The sequence below is a fragment of the Castanea sativa genome, chromosome 4, assembly GCF_040712315.1.
Source record: "Castanea sativa cultivar Marrone di Chiusa Pesio chromosome 4, ASM4071231v1".
Lineage (NCBI taxonomy): Eukaryota > Viridiplantae > Streptophyta > Magnoliopsida > Fagales > Fagaceae > Castanea > Castanea sativa.
In genome coordinates, this window is record NC_134016.1 from 46234326 (window position 1) to 46252975 (window position 18650).

At 35.7% G+C, this 18650-nt stretch overlaps 3 protein-coding genes across 6 annotated transcripts; 1 reads left to right on the forward strand and 2 right to left on the reverse strand.

Annotated features, from left to right (window-relative positions):
• The first annotated feature begins 710 nt into the window (after window positions 1-710).
• LOC142632043 (uncharacterized) lies at window positions 711-7086 on the forward strand. Of its 4 annotated transcripts, none has more exons than XM_075806469.1 (10): window positions 711-894; window positions 1169-1194; window positions 2975-3059; window positions 3156-3365; window positions 4156-4278; window positions 4359-4416; window positions 4585-4658; window positions 5318-5406; window positions 5492-5559; window positions 6671-6784. In XM_075806469.1, coding segments are annotated over exons 1-10 (831 nt in total). In that variant the 5' UTR covers window positions 711-798; the 3' UTR covers window positions 6673-6784. The 4 variants fall into 4 exon arrangements, with proteins under 4 accessions (XP_075662584.1, XP_075662585.1, XP_075662583.1 ...); XM_075806470.1 differs by having other exon boundaries at window positions 5492-5557; window positions 6674-6784; XM_075806468.1 differs by having other exon boundaries at window positions 713-894; window positions 5492-5564; window positions 6678-7086.
• A 302-nt stretch (window positions 7087-7388) lies between these two features.
• On the reverse strand, window positions 7389-10027 carry LOC142632042 (uncharacterized). Its single transcript, XM_075806465.1, has 2 exons — window positions 9086-10027; window positions 7389-8597 (listed from the first exon to the last, which is right to left on the reverse strand). The coding sequence occupies exons 1-2, from the start codon at window positions 9886-9888 to the stop codon at window positions 7970-7972; spliced, it is 1431 nt and encodes a 476-aa protein (XP_075662580.1). The 5' UTR covers window positions 9889-10027; the 3' UTR covers window positions 7389-7969.
• Window positions 10028-12823: 2796 nt separating this feature from the next.
• On the reverse strand, window positions 12824-18650 carry LOC142630281 (elongator complex protein 3). Its single transcript, XM_075804265.1, has 9 exons — window positions 18118-18650; window positions 16109-16178; window positions 15831-16003; window positions 15198-15372; window positions 14592-14758; window positions 14137-14356; window positions 13944-14048; window positions 13447-13599; window positions 12824-13151 (listed from the first exon to the last, which is right to left on the reverse strand). The coding sequence occupies exons 1-9, from the start codon at window positions 18585-18587 to the stop codon at window positions 12993-12995; spliced, it is 1692 nt and encodes a 563-aa protein (XP_075660380.1). The 5' UTR covers window positions 18588-18650; the 3' UTR covers window positions 12824-12992.

Genomic DNA, 18650 nt, shown 5'->3' on the forward strand with positions numbered 1-18650 from the left:
TTCTTTTCTATATAAAAAATTAATTAATAAAATTATTTTTAAACAAATTTTGAGTATTATTTAATATTTATACTTGATTTCTTCAATTAAATTTCACCACATGTGCCACATTAATCAATAATCACATGAGATAATACATTTAATATTATATCAGTCCATAAAGCCATATAATTAAATTTAACTTTAAATGAAGAACCTAAGATACTTCTCCAATATTTTCTTCTTAGGGTAAACTACATATTTAGTCCCTAGCCTTTGCACCATATTTCAATTTGGTCCTTAACCTTTCAATTGTGTCAATTTGGTCCTTAACCTTTTAATGTCGTGTCAATTTAGTCTTTGTCATTATATATTAGATGAAAATTGTTTACATAGCAAATAGCCAAAATAAAATTTTAATTTATTATCACATCAACAGAAGCTAATTTTTTATTTTGGCCATTAGACATGTCATTAATTTTCATCCAAAAGAAAACTGTAAGGATTAAATTGACACGGTAAAGAAAGGTTAGAGACCAAATTGACACAATTAAAAGGTTAGGGATCAAATTGAAATATGGTGTATAGAATAGGAACCAAATACGTACTTTACCCAAAAAATTAAAGTCAACATTGACACATCTCTATTTTTTCTGGTATTAACACATTCTCGATAGGTGCAGGAATATCCCTACCCTCGACTGAAGTGTCAATTTTATAAGCAACCAAACACACCCATATGCATCCCCAGGAAAGCAAAGCCAACTAGCAAGTCCACAAAGCTTTCTCAGGGAATCCCAGAAAACTGTCCAAAGAGAGATGAAGAAACCTACAGCAATCGCTTCAATTCTTCTATTGGTGTCTCTTTCTCTTCAAGAAATAGCCTATGCAGTTTCTCTTTCAGAGCCAAACCAGGTACCCATCTTGTACAAGAAATTACAAACTACTCTAGTTGTAAAAAAAAAACAAAACAAAATTGGATTTTTGTTTATTGGGTAGCTTCAATTTCATATTTTGAATTCTGGGTTTTCATTGTTATATTGGTAGTGAAAGTATTAGCTGTTTTGTAATGGATCTGGTACTAAATTTATAGTGGTTTATATATATGTTTAACGTGAAAGTATCTATATGCTTTGTTGCAAGCTGACCCTTTTTTCTTGTTTTTATTTTTATTTATTTTTTGTTCCAGGATTTTGAAGGATTTGCAGGTTCAAGGTAATGTTTCTTTCTTGTCAGATTAGGCAGAAAACTTAGTAATATTTTCAGTTTTTTGTTTTCAGAAACATGTTTTTAGAACTCACAACAGATTTTAAAGTTAGAAACACGTTTGGTAAGCTAAGGGAAAAAGAGCAAAACTTAGGTACAGTTACTTAAGTGATGTAACTTAGGTTCCCTGTACTAAATTCAAACACTTTGCTCCATTGATCAGTACAAACAGTGTTGCTTTTTCCCAAGGAAAATTAGATTTTATACAGCCATGTGTACCTAAGGAACTAACCGAAGTTTTACCTAGGATATAAAACAGTGCGTATCACGCTGTTCCAATCACGAAATAAATCAAAAATGGGTTTTCGAAGTTTGAATTTGATAGGAGAGAGTGAAGGATCTTTTGCTTGGGTGGAGGAATTGGTTGGGGAGGCATTCTTCTGATATTTGACCCTTGGAGTAGTCCTACTTCTTTGAAAGAATTATATCCGGAAATGTTTGCTTGTGCTGTGGATAAAGTAGCTAGGATTTCTGATACAGTTGTTATTGCACCTGATGAGGGTGATAGAAGCTGGAACTTACTCTTTTTCCGTGAGTTTCAGGATTGGGAGATGGCAAGGTTTTATGCTTTCTTTGACACATACCTCATCCAAAATACCTGGGGGGGAGGGGGGGTTGATGATACCATGGTTTGGCAATTGAATTGTAGTGGTGTCTTTGATGTGCATTTTTTTTATAATTCATTATTGGAAGCTCCATCGGTTTTTTTCCCTTGGCAGTGCATTTGGAGTGTTAAGGTTCCTAGAATGGTGTCTTTTTTCTTATGGACAGCTACTAGGGATGGGATTCTCTCAATAGATAACCTTGTTGAGAACTTTCCTCTTGTTGATTGGTGTTGTCTATGTCGGTGTGATGAGGAAACCGTGGATCATTTATTGCTCAATTGCAAGTTTGTCCATTCCTTGTGGAGTGAAGTCTTCTCCTTGTTTGGGGTTTAGTGGGTGATGCCGAAGACAGTAGTCTCTCTCCTTTTTGCATGGTGGAATCGGTTGGGGATTCATTCTTCAAATGTTTGGAATATGGTACCGGCTTGTCTTATGTGGTTAACCTGGAAAGAATGCAATGCCCAAACATTTGAGGACATTGAAAGAACTGTGGACCTGTTGAATTCTTTTCTAACTAGGACTTTGTTTGAGTGGTCTCATATTTGGGGTTTTATGCATTGTACCTCTTTGTCTGATTTCCTTAATTTTGTTAGCTTTTCCCACTAATTTGTTTGTATCTGTTTTTTTGCAGTGAGTTTACTATCGTAAACTCATTGTACTTTTCTTATCAATAAAGATTTTAATACATATAAAAAAATATATATGTAATGCTTGAGGGAGCAACTTCTTGAGTCTTTTACAGGGACTTTGTTTGATTGGTCATGGGTTTGGGGACTTACATCTAGTGAGTCCCTCTAGATGTTTTTAGATTCCCTTTCTTTTTGTACATAGCTTTATGTCTCTTTTGTATTTTTGTGACTACCTCATGTTTTTTCCATGTTGTAGTCTTTTTACTGATACCTATAAAAAAAAATTATTGGTGAGTTACACCTGCACAGTGGGACCCTCTAGCCGTTCTTGTGGGAGGAGGGAATGTCATTTGAGTCAGATCTCATTGGCTTCAATGCTTACTCAATTAGTTTACTCAAGTAGTATCATGTATTCATTATTCCCACTTACTGATTTTATATGTAGTTTAGTAGAAAGTTTGGTCATCTGATCTTGTTATATGTTTTATGTTTTAGAACTCTCAAGCAAGAGCAAGAGCATGCTCATGAGGTTCATTGTTCAAGAGAAAGGAGTAGGGCAGCTTGGAAAATAATTGATGACGTATGGAAAATTTTTATTTAGGATTACAAGGATGCACTGTGTGAAATTGTTGCTTAAAAGGACATCCATAATTTGTTGTTTGTACATTTTGTGTAGTATTTGATGCCATTTGTGGAACGAGAAGACTATCGGATTTCAAGTAAGTGTAGACTTCATCCCAACAAAGATCTATTCAGAGATCAGGAACTGCACAAGATTCATGTGGATATAAATGAATGGCGGTGTGGATACTGTAAGAAAAGCTTCCGTGCTGAAAAATTTCTTGATCAGCATTTTGACAACAGACACTACAATCTACTGAATGTTGTATGTGGACCCGGGTTCCTTGTCTTTATATGTTAGGGAGCATGATTCACTAATTGCGAGCTGCAATATTTTGATTGCTGCCATGTGATGAACGTTACATTCTAATTGTTATTACTCTATGACATAGTGCTTATTCATTCATGCATTGAAAACTGTAAATCATAAAATTTAAAATTTTATCGTTGAGTTGACCATGCCTACACTTTTATCAACTAATTATTTTCTCTCTCCCTTCTTACCTCTTTCATTCAGCATTATATATATATCTTCAAATAAAAATTTAAAAAAAAAGGCAATATAGTTTTAATTTTACTTTGATAAATCTATTCATTTCCATGTTTACATATTGATTTGTTTAGTTTTTTGACCATGTTATAGTATAACTTGCTATACTTATAAGGTTTATTTTCATGCAAAGACAACAAAATGCTGATGGTTCATAATTATCTGATCGAAAATTAGAAATAAAACTATTTTTTTTTAAAATTAATTAATTATTTATGAATTATATATGGGCTCTATTCTAATATGGTGTAAATACTATTTTGCATTTGTAATTGCTTTAATTCTGAGAGCTTGCCTTAATGTCAGACTAGCATATTGCATTTGCCAGTTTTTATTTATTTATTTATTTATTTATTTATATTTCAAGACATGATTCTGAATTCATGACTTACATTTTTAAGAAGATGTTTAATGATAAATTAGTTTCATTTTAAATTGAGGGTTGTGGTCTTTGCATTCGGAAAACTTGTGTTAACGTTTCCTAACAAACTTTTAATAAATGCAGAGTCACAGTAAGTGCTTGGCTGATTTATGTGGGGCATTGCATTGTGATGTCGTTATGAATACCAAGTCAACCAAAACCAAATGCAATCCTGCAGCTACTGCAAGAAATCGTCACCTATGTGAGGTTGCTTTTGAGCGATCTAATTGCTTGCATTTTTTATTTTAGTGTTTTCTCATTGCTTATGTCTACTATATTCCATGCAGAGTCTTGCTGATAGTTGTTTTCCTGCTAATAAGGGCCCCTCTGCAAGCCGTCTTCATGGTATTCTTCAAAAAAATTCAAGAAGCTATTCTGTCTTGTTTTTGTAACCTTGTACATTTATTGACATTTCTTTTAAACTTTTTTCTTTTCAAAAAAGAAAAAAAAAAAAAATCTTTTCAGTATATCTGATTGCTAATTTCTAATGGTGTTGTTCTGATTTACTGGTAGATTTGTTTTTGCGACAATTTTGTGATGCTCACACTTGCTCAGGAAAACAGAAACCCTTTTCTAAGGGAGGCAAGGTAAGGCTTCACTCTCTTACCGCAGTAGCTTGGATTTTAAGGTAGACCTTCAGTTTGTAATTACTCGTAATAATTTTACTGGTTAAAATAATAAGGGAATATCCTTTTTCCTGCTTGAATAGAAAATTTTCCCATTTAGGGAATATCCTTTTGAGGCCTATACTAGTTGGGACCTTATTTCAGTAGGGTAGAATTTGGGGTTTTACACAATGTATTTCCATTTTTGAATTTCTTCTTTCTATTCGTATCTCTTCTTGAGGTACTTGTATTTGTTTTAATTTCTGAGTGTTCACCATCATGAACAAGATGTCCTTGTTATGAAATAAATCTTTGATTACCTATAAAAAAAAAAATCTGGCATGCCTTCCACAAAGCTCTTGGCAAAATGTTGTTGCCTGCTTAGTTCATGCTGCTTTTCTGGATGGCTTGTTCTTTGAAGCAGTCCAAAGCAGTCTTTAAGGTCATGTGAAAACAGATTAGCCAGAAAAAGGACTTTTCTGTGCCAGAGGGTTCATAATTTCATGCTATAGATGTTATCTCTCCCTGATTTCCATACCATCAGAAAGATAATCTAGGCATCCTGTTGGCATATTGAATTTTATTTTTTAAAATGTTTTCTTCCTATTTAATGTTTGCTATCCACTGTTTCATCTGAGCAGAAGGAAACAAGTGTATTCTACCTGGCTATTGCAATACTGACTTTGATGCTGCTCCCTATTTTCTATCTAATTGTTTATTTGCACCAAAGGTACCAGTTTCAGCTTTTCCAAATTCCTATTTGATGAGCCTTTGCAATGATTGTTTTAATTTTTTTTTTTTTGTGTATTTTGCAGCGAAATGAGGAAGAATACCCAAGAGCTTAGGCGCATCTCAAAAGTTGGACAAAAAGCAAAACCCTCATAGTTGGTAATATATTTACGTACTTCATAGAAAATGAGAGACTTCTTTAATAGATTGCTTGGGTTGACAAATGTATGGTCCTTTCATTGTTATGTCAAGGTTCAAGACAAATGACCTTTGGGATTGGGATCATAACAGAATTATTACAGTTTTCAATTGCTGGTATAATGGTTCAAAAAGTCCAAAGAAAGGTTGACAAATGTTTTAATCAAAATATTAGCATTTTTGTACGTAAAGCATTTGAATAGAAAAAAGAAAAGAAAAGACAGATTTTTATACATGCTAGTTGAGAATGTTGGGAAATTACTGCCAATGGCCTCTAGGCCAACAACCACGTCCCCCTCCCTAGTGGAGGGCATGTCTGGGGGGTTGAATCCCTTCAACAGCTTTACCTATCAAAAAATAAGAATGTTAAGAAATTACCATTGCAAAATAATGCTGTTGTATCTTCACATTCCTCTATAATCTGTGGTGACAGTTTATCAGGCTTCCTTTAGGAACATTATGACAATGTAGGGGCTGCTATTGAAAACCATAAGCTGGGATCAGTGACTAGATTGTCTTTTTATTTTTATTTTTTTGGATGAGTATCCTATACATGTGAACAATGCCAATTAGTTGGCTAAAGATCCAAAACCAACCCCATAATTTTCAGACTAAAAAGCTTTGCTGTTATCGTTGTTGTTGTTGATAAGTGAGCAACCTCAAGGATAGGAAGGAGAGAAGGATGAGTCAAAACAATGGTTTTCACTTCATGAGACATGGTCCTTGACCCAGTGTGTAATCTTTCAAGGTAACTAGGATACCAGTTTGTTAAAGCTAGAGCAATCAATATGCATCTTTTTCTCTAACTGGGCTGATCATGCTGTCAGATACATAGAATTGTTCTCTATGATAGTAAACATTTCATTGTTTCCTTAGTACTTTGAATGATCTCATGTTTTGGGTCATAGTAAGATATGTTCCATTGTAAATTTCATCTATTCCGTTTCATTTAGACTATACTTAGGTCCTTAATTCAATTAACTTTCATCTTATTGAAAGAAGAGAAACATTGTGTAGGCTCATTGAAAAAGGTTTTATATTTCTCAGCTCCATTGTTCTTTTGATGCAGGATAGGCTGTTGCAGTTATCAAGTAGGTGAACATGGAGTATAATGGCAAGATTTTTTCTGTGTCGGCCCATTGCAATAGATTCCTTTGAAAATCTGCATTTGCCAAGAAAAAGTCATAGAAAAGGAATTACATCTGGAGGCAAACTTGCTAATTGTCCATTTGCTGGTGTAACTCTTCTTCCTCAAATAAGGATCCAATTGTCAATGGAACAGCAAAGAGCCAAAGATATACGAAAATTGTATTGCTTATAGTGTAGGAAATCTTTTCAATGAAACCCTTTATTGATGCTAGTTCTGCCCCTTTCAAAGCATATTTGTCTTACAAGAGTTATAGCACTGCTACATTGACTTTCAGACAGATGAATATACATCTGAAATGGCACAATGTCCTACAAATTTGGATCATATGCTCAATCCCCGCTGTATCCAGACATCATTTTGGTTTTCTTGAAAAAAGCACTCAAACATTGTAGATACCATAAGGGCCAAAAAAAGAGCAAAAAGTGTAATCAGCAAGTAGGGCAAAAGGGCCACACCACAGACGCACAATGTGGTGGTGCTGGCTTGAAGAACCTCATCTCTATCATGAAGATCCTTGCGAGTCTGTGACCCTAAACCTAACCCAAATTCTTATAAAAACGTGAGCATGCACACACACACACATATATCAACTTCCTCTACAAAGTGGACCAATTAGTTTTACATAAACCCAAATGGATGTTTTAAAGCTACGTACTTCATGCCTGTCCACAATTGCTGATATTAATCTCCAAATACAAAATTCTATCATGGCACCTTCAATCTCAAACTGAATGATAACTACCTCTTCTGCTTGCTTTAAAGGCAAACAACCTTTCTTCAACCTCAAAATACAATAATCTTTCATTGGCAGCGTCTACAATATTATAACTACCTCTTATGCTCTGAAATGTAGTGCTTTCAAGGTAAGTGCATCCCCCATTATGCTGCTTTGTAATGCCCACAAAGCAGACGGTTTGCTTGTATCTTGATTTTCTTGTTTTAGCAGCACAACCAGTTTGTAAGCAGGACAGGTTCTCAGAATCAGGACTCCAGCTCAACACCGACATAAAACAACTAGGTTCAAACAATCTAGTGTATATAATTTTGATTTTCATTATTGATGCAACAATTTAGGCTCTTGAAAACTTTCAACAGAAGGTCACCCTCGGATGATGCTGGTGAAATGCTTTCACCCTCTACAGCTAGGTTCTGTAGGCATTGAAACAGCTCCTGATCACTTCCAAAGAGCTCCTGGCTCCAATGAATGATCACAGTTCTAAGGAGCTATTACCCCAAATGCAAGGGATATCAATTCATTTGATAAAAGAAAACCATCTGGATCACTTAACCGAATGTAAGCCAGCCTGCGTCTGATCTTGTCCACATCCAATAACACAGTATTGAGTTCATCTGCACTCACAGCTGTTCCATGCTCATCCAGGCAAACAACATGCCCACTTTCCACATAAGGTTTATAAGCCTTGAAAAGAGAGAAAACAAGAGAGCCACCATATACCTCTCTAAAAGACTTCAGATCCAGGCCTCTTGCAGTTCTTAGAGAGAGCATCACAACATCCATGGCCATGTCCTTTGCATCGATAGGATCATTTCCACGGCAATCCACCAGCCCATTCTCCAAATTCTCCACATATCCCATGTATTCTTTTATCTTCCTCGGCCTTGAAAACCTCAGTCCGCCAACATAACTAGCAGACCCAAGGCCAAACCCATAGAAAGGTTTGTTCTTCCAATATGTAAGATTGTGTTTGCACTCAAAGCCACTCTTGCAGTAACTACTAATTTCATAATGGTTGTAACCAGCATCAGAAAGCATCCTCGAAGCCATTTTATAGAAATCAGCTGACTGTGTTTCAGAAGGCAGAGGAAACTCGCCGGGTGTGTACCTGCAAGAATCTTCAAGGTCAACTTCAAACTTTGTAACAATTAACAAAGCTAAAAACTATTTGGGAAAATTAGATAAAAAGGCCCAAATTTTATATCATGTTTCAAATTAAGTCCTAAGTTTTTAATTTTGTCAATTAAAGTCCCAAATTTATGAAATCATTTCAAATTAAGGCCTATTTCCATCTCTGTTATTTTAAGTAGCAACAAAGCAGATAAAAATGGGAAGCCACTGATTAAACTCTGCATTTCATCTAGGGCTTGTTCATAAATTAATTTGGCAACCATTAAACAGAAATCTCTATTTAGAGATATGTTTCTCTTAGATTGAGAAAATAATTGCCAGAAATCTCTACTCCATTATTGCCTAGAATAAGGTAAATGATAAAATTTGAGACTTTAATTGACAAAATTAAAAACCTAAGACCTAATATGAAACAAAGTATAATTTCCCAAAAATATTGTGTAAACTACTGACTTAATTACTTACAATATTCCAAATTTTGTGCCTTGTTCAACTTGCAAGTCATATACGGACACATGAGTTGGTTGAGCTTCAATGGTGAGCCTCAAACTTTCTTCCCACATTTCAGGTGTCTGGTTAGGAAGAGATGAAATAAGGTCCATACTCCAATTCTCAACCCCACATGACCCAACAATCTCAATTGCCTCATAAACCTCTTCCAAACCATGTGCTCTCCCACAAGCCTTCAACAAGTCTTGTTGAAATGCCTGAACTCCCAAAGACACTCTATTCACTCCCAACCCTATCAACTCCTTCAGCTTCTTAGAATCAAAGGTCCCAGGGTCCATCTCCATAGATATTTCGGTATTTGAACTCAACCTGAATTTCAACCTCAAAACTTCAAGAACCGAAGACACAAGCCTCGGTGGCACTAGCGAAGGCGTACCACCCCCGAAAAACACTGTTTTGAGAGGTGGGTTGGTGTTAGATTCTAGTTTTGTAGCATTGATTTCTCGGCAGAGCAATTGTACATAGTTTAAGATTCGAGGGTCTTCGTCATTGGTTTGGTTAGAAGAAGAGCCGAGAGCGACAATTGGGAAGTCACAGTAGTGGCAACGCTTTCGGCAGAAGGGTAGGTGGATGTATGCTGAAGTAGGAGGAAGTTGGGGAGGAGGGATAGTGAGGGTGTTGGATGAGGCATTTTGTCGAACACCTGGTGGGTTGGGCGTGAAAGTGTTGGTTATAGTGCGGTAATGAAACAGTTTTGGAGTTCTGGGTTTGGCGGGAAAGATTGAGAAAAGAGGAGTGAACGTTGATTTGAGCATCATTGTGTGTGACTCTGTTTGTGTTGGGTGACAATAGCTGCTAAAGCTAAGAGCATGAAAATTTATATATGAAGCAAAAATAGCTGCTTTCAAATTAAAAATTCCACACGTTGAGCACTAAATTTACATTTGCCATGGTGATGTTAACAAATGTGTTATTTGTTATTTTTTATTCAAATTTTCTCTCTTCCGTACAAAATATTTTTCTTAATTAAAATAAATAAATAAATAATATTTAAATGAAGTGATTATATATATATATAAAGTAATTTTTTGATGTATCAAAATAGCCTTCTTTTTTTTTTTTTACGTCTAATATTAGTGCTTTACTTAGAACTCTACTTCAAGTGCTTAGTAAATTTAGTTCTATGTAATTTAAATTAAAAAAAAAATCATGAAACTTGACTTTTCTTTTTATCATTTTTTTTATGGACCTTGACTTCTGTCAGGATATTTTGCGACAAAGGCCGAAAATGCGAGAATGACCCAACCCTTCCTTTAGGTTTCTTTAGAAGTGTTTATTGTGAAGAATCAAGCTCAAAATTCTAAATGTATAATGAACAAAAGGTTAATGACGCTTTGACAAGAGAAAATCAAAATGCTAATAACAAAAGTGCAAAAAAGTGTAAAAACATAATAAGCCTGAAACTTTGACCCATAGTCAGTGAGAAGAGGAAATTGAGAGAGATTGTGAGGAAGAGAAGGAAGATTCCCTTGTAACCATATTTTCACCTTTAAGGTTCAGAATTGTGAGAATGTTTCCTAGCTCAGCGGGTTTTTGCTCTCAAGTTTCAGCTCTATGGGGAAAACGTGGTTCAACAAGTCTGAAACTTCGACTCACAGTCAGTGAGAAGAGGAAATTGAGAGAGGTTGTGAGGAAGAGAAGGAAGGTTCTCTTGTACCCATATTTTCACCCCCAAATTTCGGAATTGTGAGATTATTGACTGACTGAATGAGTTTTTGCTTTAAAATTTCAGGTATGTGGGTAGAACGTAGTTGGTTCATTTATGAGCTGAAGAGAGAATTTTATATAGAGTTTGGAGTGTTGCTCTTGCCTAATTTTTGAGTAGTGGACGAGGCTTTTATCCCTTATGAGACTAATTTGGTGTTTTGGCTTGGGTTGCTTTTGTTTAGGGAAGAGTTTGGCATGCTTTTAACATGATTTGAGAAATGCTTGACTAAACTCTAATTGGCTCCCCTTTTTTAGTTGTTTCAGACCATCGGGAGGCTCACTTAGATGAGAGCTAGCAGCTGAAGTTGGCCAATGAGAGCCAACCATTAATAATAATAAAAATGGTTCGGACAGAAACTTTAGGCCATAGTCACCTAGAGCATAAAAACTATTTTGGAGTGAAAATTTTGGATACAAGATCTCTTCCATTAGCCACTTGGTAGCACACATGAGTTAGGCTCATGCAAAAGGTCCGAAAGGAACCGACACATACCCTCCAAACTATACTTCCTCAATTTCCCCCATAAGTAACATGGGCTTGGACCATGCTTAAAAGAATAAAATAAAATATAATACATGAATTGAGCCCGCAATGAAGTCGAGCTTGGTTGAATCAGGCTTGTAGAAAATGTGTCGCGAAAATGAGTATCAACAACTTCTTAATTTTTATGGAACTTAACTTGTTAAAACCCCATTTTTGCAAACATCGAGATTTTAGCAAATGAAACTCAATTTACTAAGAACTAAAGGCTAGGACTAAATGTGTAGTGTATAGAGACAACCGAATGTGGCTTTTTTGTTGCCTTTTTTCATGACATTACTATAATTATTTATTTCTTTATTTTATTTGTCTAGTTTAATGTTTAGTATTTTATTTTTGTGTTTTATTGCAATTACTATGAATAGCTAAATTTATAATTAAGGTTGAGAATAAAGCCTTGTTAAAAATTACAATTAGTATTATTTATATGATTTGATTTTTCCTATCATAGTTGTTTTTTAATGATTTGATTTCTCCCAAGTGGGATTATAAAACTTGATTTTCAAGAAAGCAAGTTTACTAATTTACTAAATAACAGATTGATGTTTTAATCTGATGATAAAGAACTATTAGAACCCGTTTGGTAATGTTGTTTTAGTAACGTTGTTTGTATTTTTTGAAAATACATGTGGGTAAAAAAGTATATGAAAATACGTATAATGTTGTTTAAACACTGAAAACTGTTGTTTAAACTCACCAATCAAAACCGCCCCTAAATAATTTTGAAAAGAATCTTTCTGATAAAATAATTCGAAAAAAGATATTATTTTGATAAAATGAAAGTTTTGTTACCTTGCCTTTTCTCATGTGGTCCATTGCTGGCTTTATTGGCTTATTGCTTTAGAGTTGTATATATAACTGTTCAAATCCCAAAGTTTCTTTTGGGTTTGGAATCAAGCCCCCAAGTTTGGGTAATTGAATCTTGGCACATCATCGGCTTACCCATATTTTAGGTGAGAGTAAAATTAATTAAACTAGTGAAGTCCCACCACCCAAAAAAAAAAAACACACACATTGGTGTCTTGATCTAACAGGAAAGAGTAATTACCACGGAAAAGTAATTATCTTGAAATGGATTCCCCAAATAATTCAAGTGCTATTGTATCTATTTAAAAGAAAAAAGATTGTTAAACAAATTTGAGAAATCACATTCTCTTATTTGACCAATTTCATAATCTAGGCATGTTCTGTTCACTCCTTGGAACACACCTTTGACAATAAGGGTTCATTTATTGTCATCTAGCCTTAACCACATACTGTTATCATCTAGATCCCTTAATAGGTTTGTCTTCCAAGTTGGCTAATTACCACGCCCTATTGTCCGAAATTGATAAGCACAATTCCAACACTAATCTTTTATGACTACTGGTTTCTGGTCTTTAAGCTACATTTTGATTGCCTAGGATACTAACGACAGGCCATATATATCAAAGTAATCAAAAGAAGCTGATAGTGGTGTGCACCACAAACACAATTAAGTTGGTCTTACGAAAATTGAAACAAAAAGGAAAACACTGTGAGAGACTTGAGCATGCTCACACAATTGCAAGAATAAATTAATACTAATTCCAAACCTAGGATACAAAATTTTGTTACTTCACATTATAAATCTTGTCAGGCAAGAGATTTCACCATGTAAGGCCCTTCAAGTTCATAACCCAATTTCCTATAATAATGTCGTGTTCCTACACCTGAAATGACGGCTATTTTTATTGATCTATGCTCCCTGCTTGCAATCCGCTCTGCCTCCTCCATCAAAAGGGTACCGTATCCCTGTGGGAGTCAAGAGAAGAATGAGAAGTCAAAAAAGAAAATTTGTTGGGATAAAAAATAGAAAATTAAGTATACTGAAATTTATTGACCTACACTAAAGGCAAGTAGAACATACAGATTCTCCAGGTTTAAAGATTTTGAAGCATCAAATAATAATGGCATCAAGCTTTACTGTCTTAACTCGTGTTGTAAACTACACATTTATTTTACATAGGCCATTTTCATCGGCAATAATTTCAACAAATGTTCTTTTACATATCACTAAATAGTTAATGAAAGAGGTTTTCTGTGCTACCTGGTGTTGTAGCTTGTCAGCATCCCGGCCGTGAACTGGAACAGCAGTACCATAAACATGGAGTTCACGAACAATAGAACACTTCCCCATGAGTTCTGGGCAAGTAGTGTTCCTGCCACATTTCCGCAGCCGCAACAATCCAACAAGAATATCCTGTGTCCAACCAGAGAATGAAATCAAGGGAAGTCCAATCAAAGAATGAAAAACAAGTTTCATTATGTCTCAGCAAGCAAGAGTTGCTTCCACAAGATCATACCATAGCAAACAAAGGCAACCTACTACATGGGATACCAAATGTATAGTTGTGAAATAGCTGCTAATGCAAGGACCAACTAAGTCATTAAGGAGATTATATTCATTTTCTAGCAACCAGCCATCTTTGCATGTGACAAGCACAGAATGATGCTAGTGCTAAAGTAGGGAAATGATTAAATGCATGCATCTACACCCAAGTGGGAGAGAGAGAGAGAGAGAGAGAGAGAGGCATTCCAAAATACCTGGCGTGTATCTTCATATGAGAGAAATGTTTCCCAACCTTCATTTGCCGTATAATCACGACGAACAAGTTCAACTTCTTCTGGCCTAATTTTGTTGTGAATATCCTAAAATCATCACAAGTTTTACAATTATTTCTATTTTTTGAGTTCAAAGCAAATAAGATTTACAAATAGTATAATTTTGTCCACTTACCTGGATTCCAGCTTCTCGTGTTCGAACATCACGACATTTCAAACCCAAGTCTTCCATTCTAGCTAACGCTAGCTCCCGAAGATTTCCTTTTTCTACCCCAGAAGTAACCAAAGGCATGGGAATATCCCGTTGAACTCTATAAACACGTGTCCATGGGGGTACCATGGCTAGTATCCTAGCTACAATGTCCACAAGTTGCTCAGGTGGATAATTTCTATACCTGCAAAGAGAGTTCTATAATTAAATTCCCCGACACACCAAACAAGACACAACTACGAGTTCATGCAACGCAAGTCTTTTTTTTTCAAGCATGCATTGGGTTTTGAGACCTGGATTTTAGCACTAATAATAGAATATGGTACATTTCCTCAAGGCCCAGTATTTAAATTATCCCCACCCCTTGAAAGGGTTTGGGGTGGGGGAGATCTAACACATAATGGACAATAACATCATACCTGCCAGTTTTCCAAAGCTCATAAAGCCCTGTTCCACGAATTACAAGTGTAGGATAAATTTTAAGCCCGTCTGCTCTGAATAAAGGGCTCTCAAAGAACTCCCGGAAACTTTCCATGTCCCTCTCAACCCCCACATTTGGAAGATCAGGCATCATGTGTGCAACAACCTACAACAAAAATATGAAAATTACAAGAGAGAAAACAACATAAAAGAAAGGCCAGGTTACTCTGCAAAAGATTTTTTTTTTTTTTGGATAAGTACTCTGCAAAAGCTATTATTAGCTTTCTAATTTTATTCTATAAGGTTCCTTCCTTTTTCTTTTTTTCTATTTTTTTTTGGTAATAAGTTTATTCTAATCTATAAGATTTCAATAGAAGTAGGTTAAACAATTTTGAGGAGAAAAGAGATGATATTAAACTGGCTTCATATGTCACATAGCAACGACAATGGGGATACATGTGTACCCTAGGAGAACTAAAAAAGTTCCAAAAAACAAAGCCACTGTATTGAGAAAGAGCATGAAATTTTCAGAATATATGTCCAAGAAGACAAATTTAAATTACTGATCATATAGAATCCATGAACATAAGACGATTATAGCACACCTTGAAACCAGCATCCTTTGCCAAGCAAAAACAATCAGCCACAGCGGCTACTGTATGGCCTCTATTTGTGTCACGAGCAACATCCTCATATGTGCTCTGGACTCCAATCTCCAATCGTGTACAACCATACAAAAGCATTTGCCGCAAGTGAGGTCCAAGGCAATAATCTGGCCTCCTGACAGATTAAACAAGAGCAACAGTTAACAATTTATTTTCATCAAGGAAATGACACATTCAAGTTTCTTAGAAGTACAACAGACGTTTTAATTGTCATGATTACTATGATATATGAACATTCTGAATATGCAAACTCAATTGTCAAACATCTTAAGTATGTCTTGACAACATCCTCCCATATTATTTCACCATGCTGCAGGATAAGCACCCACCAATGCATAATTACCATGATGTATATCTCAAAGAACACCCAACCCACACAATAATCAAAAGAAATAAACTTGAAAGATGTGCTCACATATCAAACTTCCTTGGTGACAACAATTAACTCAGACAACTTTTTCAATCAAACAAACCAGTTGGGAATCAATAAAAAATTGAACACAACTAAAACCAAGTGCAAAATGAGAGCAAAATCAAATATTCGCATATCAAACAACTTGTATAGTAACTTACGTTTCAATGGTCATGCCAATGCACTTTGTGGCACCATGCTCAGAGTATGCAACTGCCTCTTCAACATTGGCTGAAGTGTGTCCTGATAAAGCATCATGCAGATTCCGTATAAAGTAATCGCGATAATCTGCTGGCAGTGACATGAAAGTGCCACCCATCAAGATGAACTCAACCTGAAAACAAATACCCATGCTAATTAGAAGGTGGACTGTCTACTTATGAATTTATCATCAACTTTTAAACGATAACGTGTAAGTTTAAAACTAGTAAAGCCAGACCTTATCTACACTGTGACCCAGACGCTTAAGCTGATCAATTCTGCTTCTAGCCTGGACATAGGGGTTATATCTGGAACCAAAATAAGGTGAACTCAATAAATATTTCAAGATTCATTTACCTCAAGATATTAAAAACAATATTATCACAAAGTAATGAACAACATCAAATGCAAATGGATGTCAACTATAACCAAATTTAGATTCAGTCTAATTCTAATAAAATTTACCCCCAGCACAATCCAAAACCTCTGCTGCTATTATAACCAAATGGTCTAATACTTACCAATGTTCACACTAAGTCCTACCTAGTAAGAGTTTCTACTCAAAGTTTTTCCATATAGCACAATCAATAATCCTCCTACTTTCTACAAGTCACTAGCAACAATAAGCCATCCACATAAGTAGAACCACCAATTCTGTAGTTTCACAAAGTAATATAAACAAACAAAAAACTAAGAAATTAATCAACCTTATACCGTCTATCAAGTTAAAATTTATACCTCTCTACTAATTAACATGTTGTTGAATAATTTTATATCTACAATTACTATATTATTAATCATTATAAGGATAGCTTATAATCTTTAGCTTGTTTGGTGTTTGTTGGGTGATGCCTCAGAGGGTAGTGATTTGTTGGATTGTTGGACATGCAAATTCAGGCATCATCGTAATATAGTTAGTTGGAGGCTTGTGCCGCACTGTTTGATGTGGTATATTTGGCCGGAACAGAATTCTAGAAGCTTTGAGGGTCGTGAACGGACCATGATTGAGCTTAAGTCTTCTTCTTTTTTACTCTTCTCGAGTGGTGTCTTGTTTTACCATCTTTTTCATGTATTTCCCTTCCTATGTTGTTAGATCATTATAATTTGGTTTCTTGATGTGTTGCCTTTTTGTACATTTCCTATGTACTGGGCTGTGTGTTTTTTTAAAATTTCTTTGTTACTTATCAAAAAAAAAAAACTTATATCATTAAATTATGAAATTTAATGATAGGGGTTGTTACTTTTTAGAGACAGAATTTACCGGTTAATAAAAAAATAATAAAAATAAAAAGTTACGGATACAAAACAATAACAAAGTCTAGATTCCAAAGCTCGTATGCCCAATAAACAAAAATTCAATGCACACTTTTTTACTATACTGATCTCCCTACAACAACAACCAAACCTTAGTCCCAAACCTTTAGGATTGCCATATTTTGATGTTATTTTAGGTCTTCCTATATCTTCTTCATTTCCCTGACTTTAATCGAGTACACTAGTTTCCCTAAAACTCAAAATTTCCTACTTAATGTAATAATATCCACAAAAGATCAAGTCACATGTATTCTTTACCGTCATTCTATCCTATCGAAAACAATATCCTCCGTCACCTCGATTGATAGAGTATGTGGTCAATTATGAATCCTCATCACACTATTTAGAATTGAACTCATGTATTCTTTTATGCCATCCATATTCTACCCAATACCATACTCTCTGTCACCTCAATTGACGTATCATTTTTCACTTGTTCCATTAATTTTATTTTCCCAAAAACTCAAAATTTCCTACAAATTTGGCTACTTTACATAACAACATCCACACATTAGCATAACAAAAATCAAAGTTTCCAAATTCCAATACATACCTTGCTCAAAATCAAAGTCTTAGTCTTTCTCGTTCCCTCGACTCAAATTAACCATATTATTTTCCCAAAAACTCAAAACTTTGCCTACTTTACATAGCAACATCCACACATTAACATAGCAAGAATCAAAGTTTCCAAATTCCAATACATTACTTGCTCAAAAATCAAATTCCTAAGTCTCTCTCATTCCCTTGAATTAACTATATTGTTTTCCCAAAACCTCAAATTTTCCTCTACAAATTTAGCTACTTTACATAGCAACATCCACACACATTAACATAACAAAAATCAAAGTTTCAAAATTTCCAAAATTCCAATACATTTACTTATATAAAGCAATAATCAAAGTTTCAAAAACTTTTGCAAATTCCAACACATACCTTGCCCTAATAGCTCTCATGCTAGTAGGCTCGTATCCAGTATAAGACTGCGTACTATACTCAAAGTCCGAGTCGGGCCCACCGGGGCAGTACACGCAGATATTTCCGGTGGTGGCGATGTGAGGACACCGGTGAGGCTTCGACATGACGGCCACGACGGCGATTCCGGAAGCGGTTCGGACCGGTTTGGCACGGAGTTTCGGGAGCAGCGAGTCGCGCTCCGAGTCAGGAACCGCGGCGATCATCTCCACGAGCTTAGGGGCGCGTGAGAGGCCGTACTTTCGGCACGCGGCGGATTTGAGCGCGTTGAGGTCCACGTTCTCGCCCTTGCGAGATAGGTCTACCATGGAGTTCACGATCTCTGCTATGGCTCGGACCCGGGCTTCTTCTTCGGATAGTCCGTGGCCTTCGAAGCCGCCCCGACCCGGTCTCGGCACCTTTCTTGGCTCGGCTACCATCGCGGTCGCCATTGGTAGAGAGAAGAGAAAGAGGGAACGCGAAATACGTTAAGACGATGACGTTTTATCTGTTGA